This window comes from Chelonus insularis, unplaced genomic scaffold, assembly GCF_013357705.1.
Source record: "Chelonus insularis isolate UGA/USDA-ARS -01 unplaced genomic scaffold, ASM1335770v1 scaffold_362_pilon, whole genome shotgun sequence".
Classification (NCBI taxonomy): domain Eukaryota; kingdom Metazoa; phylum Arthropoda; class Insecta; order Hymenoptera; family Braconidae; genus Chelonus; species Chelonus insularis.
This window is the reverse complement of record NW_023276793.1, coordinates 1,162,496-1,178,256: the sequence shown is the minus strand read 5'-3', so window position 1 is coordinate 1,178,256 and position 15,761 is coordinate 1,162,496. Positions and strand designations below refer to the sequence as shown.

Genomic DNA, 15,761 nt, shown 5'->3' with positions numbered 1-15,761 from the left:
AATGAAATTCTGGCTTCAAACTCATTAGGAGTTTGACAATTTTTTTTTGAGTAAAATCAATTTTATTTGAAGCAAAAAAAAACAGTTTGTGTCCAGAAAACCCTTTTTTTTGAATGAAAATCTCTACTCGATAATAAAAAACTACTTAGATATTTATCTGAAAGTTTTTAAGTTTAAGCGTAATGAAAACAATATTTGATAAAATGTAAAAGTATATTTGAAGTAAATTTTGCATGCACGTGGCTTAAAAGTACAAATTGTTTGAATCAAACGTTTTATTTTAAAGAGGTTTCATTGAAACTTCTGGTATGTTTGATTTAATATATTTCCATGAAACAAAAAAAGTTTTTTGTCAACCGACGACAGTTTCTTGAGACGAGAATCTGGTTTGGTTGTAGCAATAGTTTCATCCAATCACGGAAAAATCCAAAAATACTTGACAAGAATTTAAATGTAATTGTTATAATATCAAGCCATACTTCTATGAAAGATTTTGTATTATTGATTTAATTGAAAAAGTTTTTTATAAGGAAAATTTCATTTTTACGGCATTTGAATCAAAATAATACCATTCACAATTATTTGAACCTAATTTTTGCTCTATTTCACTTAATGTGATAGACAATTTTAATATAATAAGTTATCATTTTTTCAAACATATAATTTTTTAATTCATTTCTTAAAAAATTCACATTAATATTTATTATAGTAAATATTAATTGAAGATTATATATTTATTTTTTAATAAACAAACATTGAACTATTATATAGTGTGTGACTGCAAGACGTTGTTCAAATTCTTAACTTAATTTAAACAAGAATAAAATATTTATTTTGGAAATTTCCTAAACAAATTTCGAAAGAGTAATAAAAAATAAGTGTATTTCTCTAAAGAGAAACGATTCATTGAAATCCTTCATAGTATATGAAAGCAGCACTTTATGTTTACTTAAGTATGGTTTGTAAAAATAAATTCTAGTAAATAATTTTATTTAAAATTCTTATGAAAAATTGTATCTAAAATAATGATCAATAACGGTTAGTTTAAATATCATACACCTATACATGCAGCTATCGCCATATAAGAAATAAGTAAGTTGTACATGTATAGTTGTATGGGTGTACATGAGTGAGCTAAATATTTTTATTGCCGCGTTGTGTTTTGTTTAGGTAAAGTGCCGGTATGATAAACTTATAGGACGCTAGAGATGCGTTAGTCATTTTCGTTGGTAATTTGGTCAGATATAGTTCAGTTGTTTCATCATACACTAGTGATTTGTGGTGCTAAAAAAGGTACGTTTATTCTTATTAAATTCTTAAATGTATAAATGATTCTGTATGTTTTTTTAAACATTTGAAAGTGGTGGAAATTTTGAAAAAGAAATATTTTGGTTGGTTATAGTGAAAAGTATTTTATTATACGAAAAGAATTTGAAAAAATAAGTGTTCTACATGGCGGATGAGGAAACAAAGAAGTGTTTGAATGATTGGGGATTCAGTGATTTAGTGGATCTATTTTCAGGTTCATTATTAATATATTTAACTATTTCATCTGTCTTGAATTTATCGATATTCTGTACATAAAGTATCATTGAATTTTCAATTATTACTTCTGATTATATAACAAAACTGTCATTTTCTTTTTTTTATATTTTATGCGATCTTCTTTTACATTTCCAATCGGCAGAACAAGAAATCACTTATGACTGCTTAAAATCGCTATCCACGGATTTAATCAAGGAATTGGTTCCTGTTGTTGGCAAAAGAATAAAATTTATTGAACAATGGAAAATAGCATTTGGAACTACGCAACGCGTCATTCAGTCTGAAAACGTCATTGTAAGTCACTCAGTTTCGGATACTCATCGTAATATTATAATTAAATAATTCATATTTTAATAAAATATATACTTTTATTATTAATAAAAAGGATGACTCAACACCATTGAGTGAATCTACCGAAACAGCTCTATGTTACACAAACCGACCTAAAAACAACTTTGTAAGTTATTTATCAATTTACATCTTAAATTTACGTTGTAAATATGTATATAATTTTTATATAATATTAAATTTTGAAGAAAAAAGAACATATACGGGAGAAAGCGAGTATAGAAAGCGTTTGAAAAAATTAGAAGGAGATTATTTAGATGATTTGTTAAGTAAAAGAAGTAACTTAGCAGATCCTTTGTTAGCTGATTATAAGAGAAACAATAGACTGTCCGACGTATCATCTTTTTTGCTGTGCGATTGTATTGCTGATGATTTAGTCGTTGATAAATATAGGTAAGAATTGTTTTTTATATATTTTAAGACTATTATATGTGTCTTCTTTTTGATTAATTCATTTATCAATTACAAAAATTTATGGTACAAATTAACTAATATTTGAATAAAGTACAAATAATTTCTATTTTCAGTAAGTTTGTGACGCAAGATTATATCGATTTAACAAACCAAATTAAAAAATGGTTCCCAACTGAGGATTCAACGACGTATTTTCGACCAGGAATTCCTAAAAGTCTTTCCAAAAACAAAAAATCTAAGAAACCTGGTGGCAGATTGTATGATAAAATTAAAAATCGCAAATCTTTATTTGCCCAATTAACAGGTACAGTTAGACGCAAAGACCAATCAGAAAATACAGATGAAGATGAAATTGAACCACTAGGTAAACTTTTTTTACTAACATGTTTCACACGCACATATGTATGTATATATATGTATATACATACTAAATGTTAGATGGAATAAAACATTACTATTGTTTCAGCTGAAGACGTAGCTGAAAGTTTGGTATGGTTGGATCATAATCGTGATTTTACACTAATTGATCATCATTGGAAGATAACAGCTAAAGCTCGTAATGATATATTAATGAAATCAAATGGAAATGTCTTCGACTATCTAAAAAAGTATCCAGTGCTAAAAGATCCAAACCATGGTTTTCGTTTAGTAAATATTGATTTTTGTGAGCTGTATACAACCTCTGAATCAAAATTCTATGAGCATTGGGAATGTTTCGTCACAAAAGTGTTTGATCAAACTATTAGAAAGAAAAAAAGTTATACAGACGACGTTCAAGAGCTGTTAAATATAATTGATGATGAAAATACTAATTTGTGTAAGTGAAAATAACTATTTTATTATCTTCCCTTATGTCTACGATGATTTATTGAAATGTTACATAACAGATGCCAAACGTTTTGCTGAAATATTATTATTACCTTTTGCCGTTCCTCCACGAGCTGGTGTATCTAAAGTTGATAAAGAGTATTGGAAACCAACAATATTAGAGAGCCAACAAGGATTTGCAGTGCATGCTAAAGTAAGTTTAACAATATATATTAAAAATTATCAGGAATTCAATATTCAAGTAGTATTCTATGAATATTGTTATTTTACAGTCTTACAGAATTTTTAAGTAAATTAAAATTATTTTTTTTTCCATTCATATGGAGTTACAATGTTGTATTTAAAATGTTTAAAAATATTATATTTTTAAATATTAAATGATATTTCGTACAATTCAATATATAACAATTAGACTTTTAATTATCCAAGTTACTTGTCTTATACACATTGTAAATAATATTTTATTCTTTTTGAAGGACGTTGGAGATATTGAAAAAATTCATGAAGATAAAGTAACACAGATGCGCAAAAAAAAAACAACTGTCCAGCCATATATACTCGGAATAGGAAATACTTTAAAAGATGTGAATAGTTTCATGGTGATACTTGATAAACCTCTTTATCGTTTTGATTCACCTTTAACAGCACTTTTAATTTGTTTCAAAATATTTTATGTCTGGAATGTTGGATTTCCGTTACAAAGCAAACAAATTTGGACGTTGTTACAGCACGGTATTTTGAAATTTACAACTGATACTGATGAAAATATAACTCATGTCAGTAAGCTTCTTGAGCTTATTAAAAATTAATTTAATTACTTCTCGTTGTATTAGAATGAAAAATGAGTTTAGAAATGGGTATTATATGTCCATATTGCGATTGTCATTTTAAAATAATGAATGACCTATTTGTTCACTGTAAATTAAAACACAGTTTATATTTTAATCGATCGGTTAAATGTAAACAACCATTCTGTTTACGATTACATTGTGATTATTATTCTTTAAAGAAACATATTCGTTTAAAACATAAAATTCCTGTAGAGGATAATAATAATGATAATTTTAGTAATTTTAAAGATTCAGTAGCTTGTGGCAATGATAATAATATATATACTATACCATTATCTCCAATAATACAACCTTCATCAAATTCTACTACTCAAAATATATCTCAGAAGATCACACTTAATGATGTAAAAAATTCAGTTCATAGTGCAGCGATTAGTTTTCTTTCTAAATTACATGCGAATCCCAATATATCAAGATCTGCAATACAAGGTATAGTTAATAACACATCCGAATTATTTGAATCGTGTGGTGTTCATTTAGTTAGAGAAGTCCTCCAAAATAAAAACGTTTATGATTCTGAAGTAGATGAAATCCTTACTATTATGACTAATCCTTTGAAAAATTTACAAACTGAACATCAAAGAAAGGAATTTTTTTCAAGTACTGGATGTTTCATTAAACCACAACGTTTTACAATCGATACTGTTCTTAGGCAAAAATTCAAGGAGAAAAAAATATTCATGTTTTAAGTAATGCTACGGGAGAATTTATTTCAATGCGTCAAGTATTAAAAAAATTTCTGGAGCTGCCAAATGTTTACAAATTTATTGATGAATATATGTGTAAAAAGAAAGCGAAAGTTTGGGTGAACTTGATAGTTTTTTAAAAGGTACCCTTTGGCGGGAACTGAAATTGAAATTTGTAAATAAAAAGGTCTTCCCTTTAACTATTTACTTCGACGAACTAGAAATTAACAACCCTTTAGGTTCTCATATTTCAGTAGATAAAATTGGTGTAATCTACTATAAAATAACTTCTTTACCCCCAGAATATTCATCAAAAATTGAAAATATATTTTTAGCTCTGATACATCGAACTATGCATCGAGAAGATTCATTTGGAAATTCGAACATTAATGAAATATTTAAAAATTTAATTAACGAACTGAAATATTTAGAAAGTGAGGGCCTTGAAATTCTAACGGAAAATGGTACAGTTCAAGTTTATTTTACATTAGCTATTGTTTGTGGCGATAATTTGGGGATTCACTATTTACTAGGTTTCAATGAAAGTTTTAACTCTACTTATTATTGCAGATTTTGTCGAGAACCAAAGAATATTATGCAAAAACAAACAGTAGAAAATACGAAAGTTCTTCGAACAGTAAAAAACTATAATGATGATTTAAAAGATCTAACGTGTGGTATTAAAAAATCATGCTTATTTCATGAGCTACCAAATTTCCATTTAACTAAAAATCTGTATGCTGATATTATGCATGACTTTTTAGAAGGTGTATTGAGATACGAAATTCCTACAATTATCAATAGTTTAATTAGTGAAAAAAATGTATCATTATCATTATCATACTTGAATAATCGGATGCAAAATTTTAATTACGGACGGAATGTTTCAAATAAAAACATTCCACTATTCACAGAAAATAATTTAAAGAATGGTCTTTACATTTGCAGTGCTTCTGAAATGTTAACATTATTGAATTTACTCAGTTTCATGATTGGTCATCTTATTCCTTGTGAAAATGAACCATGGCAGTTATTTTTAAAACTTAAACAAATTGCTAGTATTTTGTTGAGTAACTCTATTGATGGTTGTATTATTGAAACATTAAATCAACTCATTACCGATCATCATGAATTATTTTTAAAATTATATAAAGACACATTACTAAAACCTAAATTACATTTTATGCTTCATTATGCTCGTATTCTTCACTTACTAGGTCCTTTATTACCATTATCTTGCATGCGATTTGAAGCAAATCATCGTGATTTTCATCATCACGCTCAAGTTATTAAAAATAGAAAAAATATCTGTTATAGTCTCGCACTTATGAATCAGTTTATTTTAAATGAAAGATTTCTTTCTCAAAAAGGTTTTGAAAAATGTGTTATTTCTATCGGTCCATCAATCGAAACTAAAATAACAGATTTAAATGAACATTATTTGGTTAATGATACAAACACCAATTTTGATTTAAGTGGTACGTTTGTTATTACTTCTTGGGCTATGGTCAATAGTATTAAGTATATGAAAAATATGATCTTAAAAACTAATAAAGTAAATAAATTTGGTAAAATTAAGTATATTTTAGTAGATGAAGATAATGTAACGTTCCTAATTTCATTGTTAGATGTTAGTTTGAGAAACATTATCATGCTAACAGAATTATTACCACAGAAATGTGGAGTTTTTTGAGCCACCGGGATTTAATTGATCCAATCCCGAGGGATGAATATGCAATCGCAAATGGACAAAATTATATCATTTGTTGAGTTAAAAATTTTTGTAAGTTTATATGTATTCTTTAGATATAAGATTAAAAAAAGTTTTTGTTAATTGTAGTTGTAACAATTAAACCAAACTGATTAAAATATAAAGTAGATGAAACAGATAATACATTTATGAATTTTTTCATTTATACTTCATATAATCAACCTTCAATAAATTTTCAATAAAATAATATAAGCTTCTTCCAACCGAATGAAATTTTCTGAATTAAGTATAATTTCATATTTTAACAAAATTATAAATAAATTGAACTTAATAGTCCTCACACTTATATTAAATAGTAATTGTATTGTACTAAATCTGAGGTTGATTAGAGTACAATTTTAAAACATTTTTACAAAACTATTATTTTACTTTTATAGAATTACATCTTCGATTAAATTAAACTATTTTTGCTGTTGATATAACATAAAAAACAGTTCTATGAACATAAAAATAGTTTTCATGAATTGATCTGAGATGTACTGTAAAAGTAATCATCATTCTAGTCAACTGATTGTTCGTTTTATTCCAATTGTATATAATATTTTATCTAGCTCACTATTTTTTTTGCATGAATACTTAAAAACAACCTGAGATAAATCGATTTTTGTTTTATAATAATTGCGAAGATGGTTTCTGTTAATTAAGTAAATATTTCTTTCAACATTAAAATTTACTTCATTTAATAAAATTTTCAGTCCACTGAAAATACATACTTTTAATCACCTAAAATTCAATTTAAGTGAAACTTAAGTGAAGTTATAAAGAATAAGACCTATTATTATCTCAAAAGCATTAATGGCTTCAAACTAATTTTTATTTTTGTTACATTAAATTATCTTTTCGATTGTGTCAAGAACTATAGACTTGGCTCTAACTAATCAGTCTCTTCACTCAAGAAACTTTCATTTGGAATAAACAAAATTGTCAAACGTACAGCGCAGTAGACTCAAGTAGTTCGCGCATTTGGCTGTATTCAAACGTACGGAGTACTTGAGCCAAACGAATCTGGTTTGTCCATCAGGAATTATTTTTTACAGTGTATAAAACTACAACTTTATCTATTTTATTATCATATTATTTTATTTGTCTAAAGGAAATGGCTGTTATGTCTTCAACAACAGCATGTGCAGCAATAACATCTCATACAACATCAAGCACCAATGTCAATAGCACTGGACTCCCTGGGGCTTCCACTGAAAGCCATGGAAGTTCATCACTCGCTGACAAAATTCATGGACTTACGGAAAAAATTCAAGCTTTAGGTCATCATAGAACTGATAGTGAGGCTTCTGCTCGTAATAGAACAGGTATTAAGGATTATTTTGGATTTAGAAATATACTTTAGGTGTTGATGATTCCAATGATCAAAAATTTTTGAACAGGATCATCATCATAAAGAAATTTCTTATGGTATTTTATCAATTCTGTCTAAAGACTTTGAGAGAGTATGGTCTTATAAAATAATTTATTTCAGGCAGTGTTCATCCCATGCTGACTGTCGCCCATACGTCATACAGCTGCCATGATGTCTTGGAAAAAAAGAGCACTGATAGCAGCCCCAGTCATAGTCAGATGTCACGAAATTCATCGAGGAAGTCTAACAATTCACTGCTGGTTAATAACGGAAGACTAGAAGGTGCAGGAACTAAATTTTGATTATAATAAAAAGAATTCACTTCCTGGATATTCGGAAAATTCTTTTTCATTTAATACTTTTATTAATGTTGATGATTTTTAAATTGTCTGAGAAATTTTTGATCATTTTAAAGACTCAGAATTGTTGGACAGTGAAGTTTTTAGAATTTGATAGCAATTAGTAGCATTTGAGCAACAAAGTTTTTCAATATTTTAGTCATTGAAAATTTACGATTTATTTAATCAATTATGTATTTGTCAATATTATCTATAATTAACTGTTGCCCACAACATGTGATCACATCATTTTCTTCACCCCGCAACTATTGATATTCATCCCCACCCAATAGTCTGCTGCTCATACATCTTTAAATTACATCTTTGATTAACTAACTATTGTCTTAAAGTCATTAAATACTTTTAACTCTTGAAATGAATTAAAAAAATTAATATCATCAGTCATTAAAATATTTATTACTTTTACAGTCATTAATTTTTAGTATCAATTAATTATTTAAATGTGATAGACTCCAATATTGTTGCTAATTAATAGAAAAAAAAATTCAATGATCCTATAAATCTAATTATTTATTAACGATTATTGTTAATAAATCAAGAAAATAGTTTTCTGATAAAAAAATTGGAAAAAAAAAGTTACCCAATGGTAAAAATAGTTCTGGAAAATCTACAAAGTATTCTAAAATTATTTATAAGTCTAAAGAAATACCAGGAAGTGATTCAAATAGTTTTTGACAGCACCAAAATATTGAAAATATTTATCAGTTAGAGGTAAACAGTCTGATAGTTATTTTAACTGCTGTCAAATTTTCAGGGTTGTCTGGTGGCTGTCAATTTTCCAAAAATTGATTTTTATTTACCTCACAATCAATCAACCATACTAAGATTAAAATAATATGACTTTTAATTCAAATAGTACATTAAATTATAACGTTGAAAAACTTTAAGTCATTTGAATCAGCAGACAAACGCACGTGTCGTGAGCATTTAAAAATAGATTTGGACGCATGTCATCACGTGACGTCATTGGTACTGAGATTATATTTAATGCAGACGAGTGTAAAAATTATATGAACTTAAAGTTAGTGACGCTCAGTAGGACTTTGCTAAGCAACAAGTGTGGTTCATTATTACTTTCATATAACCAACAAGAAAGACTGTTTATCTTTTAGTACTTTGTTACTTACAATGATACTTGTTTGAATTCATTTCAATTCTGTTTCGTTAATTGCATAATATATCAAGTTTGTAGTCTACACTTTCATGAACTTCAGTGAACTTTATAGGTCATTTTAGTTGGACTCTGTTTGCTTAAGTCTTCGTATTTAACTCTCATGTGTAAATATGGTGAGCTCCAGTAGGAATTTATTCATTGGAAATTATTTAATCATCTTGTCATTGTGCTCAATGAAGAATAAGAGTTTAATAAATCATGGACGAGCATGAGACATCATTTTTAAATTTTTGTTAGTAGCTAAACATCTTCAGTAATAAAAATAAAAAATGTTTAATTATTTTTCAGAAACTTTATTTAATGAAGAATAATTTTTATTTCATTTATCAGCTTTCTAAGTGCTGTAAAAAAAAAATTCAAAAAGATGTTTTAATATTTAATTTATTAATGTTTTTATATATTAATAAATAATTCATAGCTTTTAAAAATAATATCTACCTTTAAAGTGATTTTAAAAAGTATATTATTAAATTAAAATATATTTTTACTTACTGGTTTTTATTAAATAGAATTTTCAATTTAGAATTTGATTAAATATTATTTTTAATTATTAATCATAAACTATATAAAAAGTTTATTAATAATTAAAATATTATTATTTTAAAATCTATTGTTATTATTAATTTCCATTTTTCCAGTTATTGGGTTGAATTTCATCAGAATTTTCATCATATCTGAAAATAGATTAAATCACGTATTAAATTGAATTGTATATGAAGTTTATTTCATTCGAAACTAACAGTTTTTCTTTTTTTTTATTACAGAAATGAGACATCTTGGACGAAAACAAAGTACCATTGACGTGCATTCGGTGAAAGTTAGTTTGAAAGACATCGTGTGTTATCTTTCATTACTTGAAGCTGGAAGACCAGAAGATAAATTAGAGTGTAAGCAATCAATCATTTCAGAGTTTTAAATAAAATAAATGTTCCAATTGTTTGTAATAATTTTTTTATTATTTAAATTAAAGTGTTTCGTTGAAATATATTCTATCAATAGCTATTTTTTATTTCATTCTTACCAAGACCACCTATTCTTTTACTATTTTATGACTTGGAACATTTATCTTTAGTGAAACATTTAATAAAACTCATTTAAATCAATAAAATAAATTTTTTTTTTTTTTAGTTATGTTCAGACTTTATGACACTGATGGAAATGGAGTCCTTGACACCAACGTGAGTATTATCAATATTCAATAAGTCTACTTTTGAAATAAATATTATCTATTTATTATCATGAAAATACTGTTCATCTAGGAAATGGATTGTATTGTAAATCAGATGATGAATGTCGCAGAGTATCTTGGATGGGATGTTTCAGAACTAAAGCCAGTAAGTAGAAAGAAATAAAAGTCATGAAGAAGAAGAAGAAGAAGAAGAAAAAAAACTTATCTATTTACCTTTTAAGATACTTCAAGACATGATGATTGAAATCGACTATGATGCAGATGGAACAGTTTCTTTAGAAGAATGGAAAAGAGGAGGGCTTACAACTATTCCACTTTTAGTTCTTTTAGGTCTTGATTCCAATGTCAAAGAAGACGGAAATCATCTGTGGAGGTTGAAGCATTTTAGCAAACCAGCTTACTGTAATCTGTGTCTCAATATGCTGGTTGGTCTTGGGAAAAAGGGACTTTGTTGTGTTTGTGAGTCAATAGATAATATTTTATTTTACTTTTTAAACTCTAAAGTATTGATGATATATTTTTAATTATAGTTTGTAAGTATACTGTACATGAAAGGTGTGTTCAAAGAGCACCAGCTTCATGCATTGCTACTTATGTGAAGAGTAAAAAGACTTCACAGACGATGGTGCATCATTGGGTTGAAGGAAATTGCCATGGGAAATGTTCTAAGTGTAGAAAGACAATTAAATGTTATAATGGAATCACTGGACTCCATTGTCGATGGTGTCAAATCACGGTAAGGTCTTGGAATTGATTAATTGAAGACATAAGTGGATGAAGGTGTCATGTAACTAAAGACTCCTGCACATGGTGCTAGATTTCAAGCTAGATCACTTCCTTAGAGTCTCAAAAGGTAGCCTTACAAACTGTGCTGCAGGATCGTGATATTATTGATAGCTTTGCTGCTTGCTAGGTTGCAATGTTTTGATGATAAGATCAGTTCTATTTTTTATGCAGAACTGAAAATGTGTGAAGATGTGAAGCTGAACTCACAACACTCCTTATCAACTTTCAAGCAACATATCATTCATAGTAGCCATGAATCTAACAAGCAAGCTAGCTCGAAATCTACTGTTTTAAGAGGGAGCTTTAAATTGAAGATCTGACCAATTCGCAATACAAGTATTTTTAGTTTAACAAACTGCTATGTAATAAATATAATTATAGTCCAGTTGATGTTTTTAATAACACCTTCATTCACTCATGCCTTCAATTAGATAAATTCGATCATTACCTAGAAATGTAGAACTCCAGCCAGAGTTTTCGTGCTAAAAATTGTTAAACAGTCATTCGATTCATGAAGTGTTGAAGAATGATAATGATTAATTGTGAATAAATTTGTTGGATTAATTTTGAATGGTCAGTAGTATTCATTGTCTCTCCTAGATCATTAAAAATTTTATTTTAAATTATAATTTTTAGAAATTGATCTGAATGTTATAAATAATTTTTAGCATTAAAATTGAAGTGGAGTTGTAATTCTAGATAATAATAATTATCGTAGGAAAAAAAATCTTAAAGTTGAAAAAAAAATAAATATTGATGAAACTAAATTTTTTTAGGTACACAACAAATGTGTGTCTCAAATAAAAACGGAATGTAATCTTGGAGATTACGCAATCCACATTCTTCCACCAACGGCAATTTGTCCAATAGTGCTTGATAGACAGAGGTCATTATCCCGAGATAGTAAACGTGGTAGTAAATATGGCCAGGATACATCTTCTATCGGTTCCGGTGCCTTCCTACACTCTAGTAACATCGTGAGCCACCAGCCAGCAATGTCTTTCCAAATTACACCAGTTCCGGGTTCCATACCACTCTTAGTCTTCATAAATCCCAAATCCGGTGGTAGACAAGGCGAGAGAATGTTGAGGAAATTTCAATATATTTTGAATCCACGTCAAGTACACAATCTAGCTACTGGTGGACCAATGCAGGGTCTACAAATGTTTAAGGACGTGGAAAATTTTCGGGTAATTTGTTGTGGGGGTGATGGTACAGTAGGATGGGTTTTAGAAACAATGGATCGTGTTCAGTTTGAAAAGCAACCGGCTGTTGGAGTGATCCCTTTAGGAACTGGTAACGATTTAGCTCGTTGTTTACGTTGGGGTGGTGGATATGAAGGTGAAGCCATCCATAAAATACTTAAGAAAATCGAGAAATCAACTCCAGTAATGATGGATCGGTGGCAAATTGAAGTAATTGACCAGAAGGAAGAAAAAAAACCCAATCAAGATAGCATTCCTTATAACATCATTAATAATTATTTTTCTGTTGGTGTTGATGCAGCTATTTGTGTCAAATTTCATCTGGAAAGAGAAAAGAATCCAGAAAAATTTAATAGTAGAATGAAAAATAAACTTTGGTACTTTGAATATGCAACAACAGAACAATTTGCAGCAAGTTGTAAAAATTTACATGAAGATTTAGAAATAATTTGTGATGGTACACCGTTAGATTTAGCACATGGACCATCACTTCAAGGTGTTGCATTACTCAACATTCCTTTTACTCATGGAGGATCTAATCTCTGGGGTGAACATGCAAGACATCGATTAAGAAAACGAAAGAAACGTCCAGATAAAGAATTAAGCACAAGCAGTTTCAATTCAGTGGATCTTACTGTTGCTATTCAAGGTATTTTAAATTATTTCCAACCATTTTTTTATCCATTACTATTCTAATGATGTTGAGTATATTATTTTATAAATGATATTTTTGTCATAAATATTTAATATCATCATTTATTTTAGATATTGGAGATAATCTTATCGAAGTGATTGGCTTAGAAAATTGTTTACATATGGGTCAAGTCAAGACTGGACTTAGGGCGAGTGGTAGAAGATTAGCGCAATGTAGTAGTGTTACAATTACCACTAAAAAACGATTTCCAATGCAAATTGATGGTGAACCATGGATGCAAGGACCATGTACGGTAAGTTTAAGGGTAATTTATTATGTTAGTAATAGGATTTAGAAGAAATATGATGTGAAACTATGAAAAAAATATTTTAGAAGATTTTCTTTAATGTTTTATTGCATGGCTGACTAAAATCTGACTATACTACTTGATTGATTTTAGGATTAATTTAAGATTTATATTTAATATTATTTATAACAGCATTTATTTATTTATTTATTTTATTATTATGTGTTATGTGATTTTGAGGAAGTTTGAGTATAAATAATTTTATTATAAAAAAAATGTAAAAAAAAAAATTCCCTAAATTTAAATGTTAGTTTAATTTTGAGCTTTGCACAAGATAATATACACTTGGGAAGGTAAAAAGATTAAAAGAAGGTTTTGAAAATAATTAAAAATTGATTTGAAACGTAAAATAATATTTTTTAAATAAAAATAATAAATAATAATGAATTAATATAATTTTAATTGTAATTAATAGATCCACATCACTCACAAAAATCAAGTACCAATGCTGATGGCACCACCGTCAGATAAACGTCGAGGATTCTTCCGATTTCTTCGAAGATGAACAACTTCCACAATTATTTTATTAATTTACTTTGTATATAATTTATTATTTATTACAAAAAAACAAAAAAAAAAATCTCTCTCTCATTTAAACTTGTTGATATGACTGATACTCAGACTTTCTATAGATTGAATGATCATTCATAACAAATTATGTCATAAAAAAAATTTTTATATTATCATCTTACAATTAATTATAATATATTAAAGTGAACAAATAGTATGTACATAACAGTCAATTGAAAGAAAAAATATTCAAGTAATTTATTATTATTATTATTATATTTTTTTCTTTTTCACTTGAACAATATAAATAAATAAATAAGTAATCTGTATACATTTATCAAAAGCATATCAGCGAACATGCAACATTACTAGAAATTTAATTTATCTAATTAAATTTGAATTAATTATTTGTATAAAGAAATGTTATTCTAATGAATTAATTTCATTGAGGAGTATTTTTACTTATATTTTTATCCTTTTTGTTACTGTGATATATTTTTTTTTTATTTAAAAAAAAAAAAGGAATATTTTATTAAATAAAATAAAAATTTATTGTAAAGTTTTTTTTTAGATAGTTGGCTTCTCTATGGATATTTATAGTAAGAGATTATAACTATAAATATCGATTATGTCATGGTAAATTCAGCTTTCTAGACTCAGGAGTAATAGTGAAGGATATTAGAACTACTGAATTAATTAAATGTTATTTAGTGCAAATTGTTATCAATTGTTATCATTTTTTACTTTAGTTTTATATATTATTTTATGTTTTATCGTAATAAAAATTATAAATAAATTATTTACAATGATCTCATTCGAATTTATTTTGACGAGATATTTTTAAAATTTTATTTATAATTTATTATAAAAAATAAATCATTTAAATATATTAATAATAATTATTTTAAAAGATACTCCTCAATTAAATTACGTACATAGTGACTTTTCTGTTGCGTGATAATAATTTCTATTAATTTTAAAAAAAATATTAAATATTTTAATACCTCGAGAATTGATATTTATTTAAAGGAAAATAATTATTATTATTATTTAATTAATAGCACGCAATAAAAAAGTCATCTTGTGCCTTCAGCTTTATAATCTCTTGTTCTTATGTTCAAAGTATTTTTCACAAGACTTATTTATTACTTTATTAAACAATTAAAAGTTAAACGATTTTTGAAATTAATAATGGCTAAAGAAATTATCTAGTTATAATTATTAAAAAAAAATATATATATATATATATAAATATTATATATAAAAAATAAATAATTAGATGTAATATAAATGAATAATATTATCATATAATGCTAGAAAAATTTTAATTGCTTCTTAAATATTATCTAAACGTAGTTAAAAAAAAAAATTGCTTATATTATAATATATAAATAGATTTGCCAAAATAAATTCAACATTCATGAACACCAGATCTATTAAGTGGTAACAATGCGTAATATTTTCCGTCCGAAAAAAAAAAATGAAAATTAACGAGATTATTGTCGATTAGCTGCTTAAATAATTAGTAATATCGTTATATAAAAATAATTATTATGATAATGATGATGATGATAATAATAGAATAAAATAATATTCATTTTCTTTATTAAGAGAAATGTGTGCTCTCTTGATTCCGTAATAGTCTAGTCAAATTGGATCTAAGACTGTTATTAAGGCCAAAATAAATAAATTAATTAAATCGTCGTAGAAATTGTGAGAAATTTTTAAAAATAATTAAAA

The 15,761-nt window shown here is 26.9% G+C and overlaps 1 protein-coding gene across 2 annotated transcripts; it reads left to right on the top strand.

The window, feature by feature from the left end:
* The first annotated feature begins 7,539 nt into the window (after window positions 1–7,539).
* Window positions 7,540–14,262, top strand: Dgk (diacyl glycerol kinase 1). 2 transcript variants are annotated; one of them, XM_035094361.1, is made up of 10 exons: window positions 7,540–7,750; window positions 7,918–8,079; window positions 10,095–10,217; window positions 10,459–10,508; window positions 10,590–10,664; window positions 10,741–10,978; window positions 11,050–11,255; window positions 12,082–13,159; window positions 13,276–13,457; window positions 13,927–14,262. In XM_035094361.1, the coding sequence occupies exons 1-10, from the start codon at window positions 7,540–7,542 to the stop codon at window positions 14,014–14,016; spliced, it is 2,415 nt and encodes an 804-aa protein (XP_034950252.1). In that variant the 3' UTR covers window positions 14,017–14,262. The 2 variants fall into 2 exon arrangements, with proteins under 2 accessions (XP_034950252.1, XP_034950253.1); XM_035094362.1 differs by lacking the exons at window positions 7,540–7,750; window positions 7,918–8,079 and adding an exon at window positions 9,212–9,443.
* Window positions 14,263–15,761: the final 1,499 nt, after the last annotated feature.